The sequence below is a fragment of the Bison bison genome, unplaced genomic scaffold (genome assembly GCF_000754665.1).
Source record: "Bison bison bison isolate TAMUID 2011002044 unplaced genomic scaffold, Bison_UMD1.0 scf7180017864304, whole genome shotgun sequence".
Taxonomy (NCBI): domain Eukaryota; kingdom Metazoa; phylum Chordata; class Mammalia; order Artiodactyla; family Bovidae; genus Bison; species Bison bison.
The window spans coordinates 16,863,857-16,864,562 of record NW_011494876.1 but is presented as its reverse complement, the minus strand read 5'-3'; the positions used below and the strand labels follow the sequence as shown (position 1 = coordinate 16,864,562).

The 706-nt window shown below is 65.6% G+C and overlaps 1 protein-coding gene across 1 annotated transcript in view; it reads right to left on the bottom strand.

Annotated features, from left to right (window-relative positions):
- Positions 1-706, bottom strand: part of PLXNB1 (plexin B1) — a 30,182-nt gene that overhangs the window by 6,671 nt on the left and 22,805 nt on the right. The window contains exons 29-31 of the mRNA XM_010851967.1: positions 420-523; positions 254-338; positions 2-33 (exon numbers count right to left, since the gene is read on the bottom strand). Of these exons, the coding sequence (XP_010850269.1) occupies positions 2-33; positions 254-338; positions 420-523 (221 nt within the window). The remainder of the gene's footprint in view (position 1; positions 34-253; positions 339-419; positions 524-706) is intronic.

The following is a 706-nucleotide window of genomic DNA, read 5'->3' as shown; positions in this document are numbered from 1 at the left end:
CCCCCTCGTCCACATCCTCCAGCATCGGGGTCCCTGTGCCGAGACCTTACAGCTTGTCACCCCTTGTCAGTGCCCGCTGCCCTAGGCCCCTGGGGTCCTGCCAACACCCAGCAGTGTGGGGCCCCAGCCCCACCCCGGGTGGAAGGGAAGCCCACCCTGAGATCCAGAGGACCTTCTCCCATTACTGGACACCAGGCAAACCAAGGGCAGAGGACTGTGATGGGGGGAGCGGGGCAGGGGGATAGGTACTCACTCTCTCCCGGCACGTAGTCCTGGCTTTCCCGGAGGACGTGCTTGGTGAGGCAGGGCACGAGGGCCACAGTTGCTCCGTCGGGGACCTGCTGACCACAGTTGGTGACCCCTCGCCAGCCCGCCCCATGCGCCCCCCCCAACCCCGCTCAGCTCCCCGCCCCTCCCACCTTGTAATGCTGCAGGGTGTTCAGGCGCCTCCACAGACCCTGGATCTCAGATGTCACGTCCTCATCGGAAAGAATGAGATGCCCGGCCACCCCAGACCGCCACTCTGCAAGGGCAAGGCGGGCTCGGTCCAGGGCTTTCAGAACACCCTTCCTGCGGCGAGTGCTGCCCCCTCTTCCCAGAGGCAGTGGCCCCTCTGTGAGGAGCAACCTCACCCAACTGCTCGGAAGAGCATAAACAGGGGCCCCTACCAGGCGCTAGGTCATCCCGGCAGAGATGCTGGAGAGGC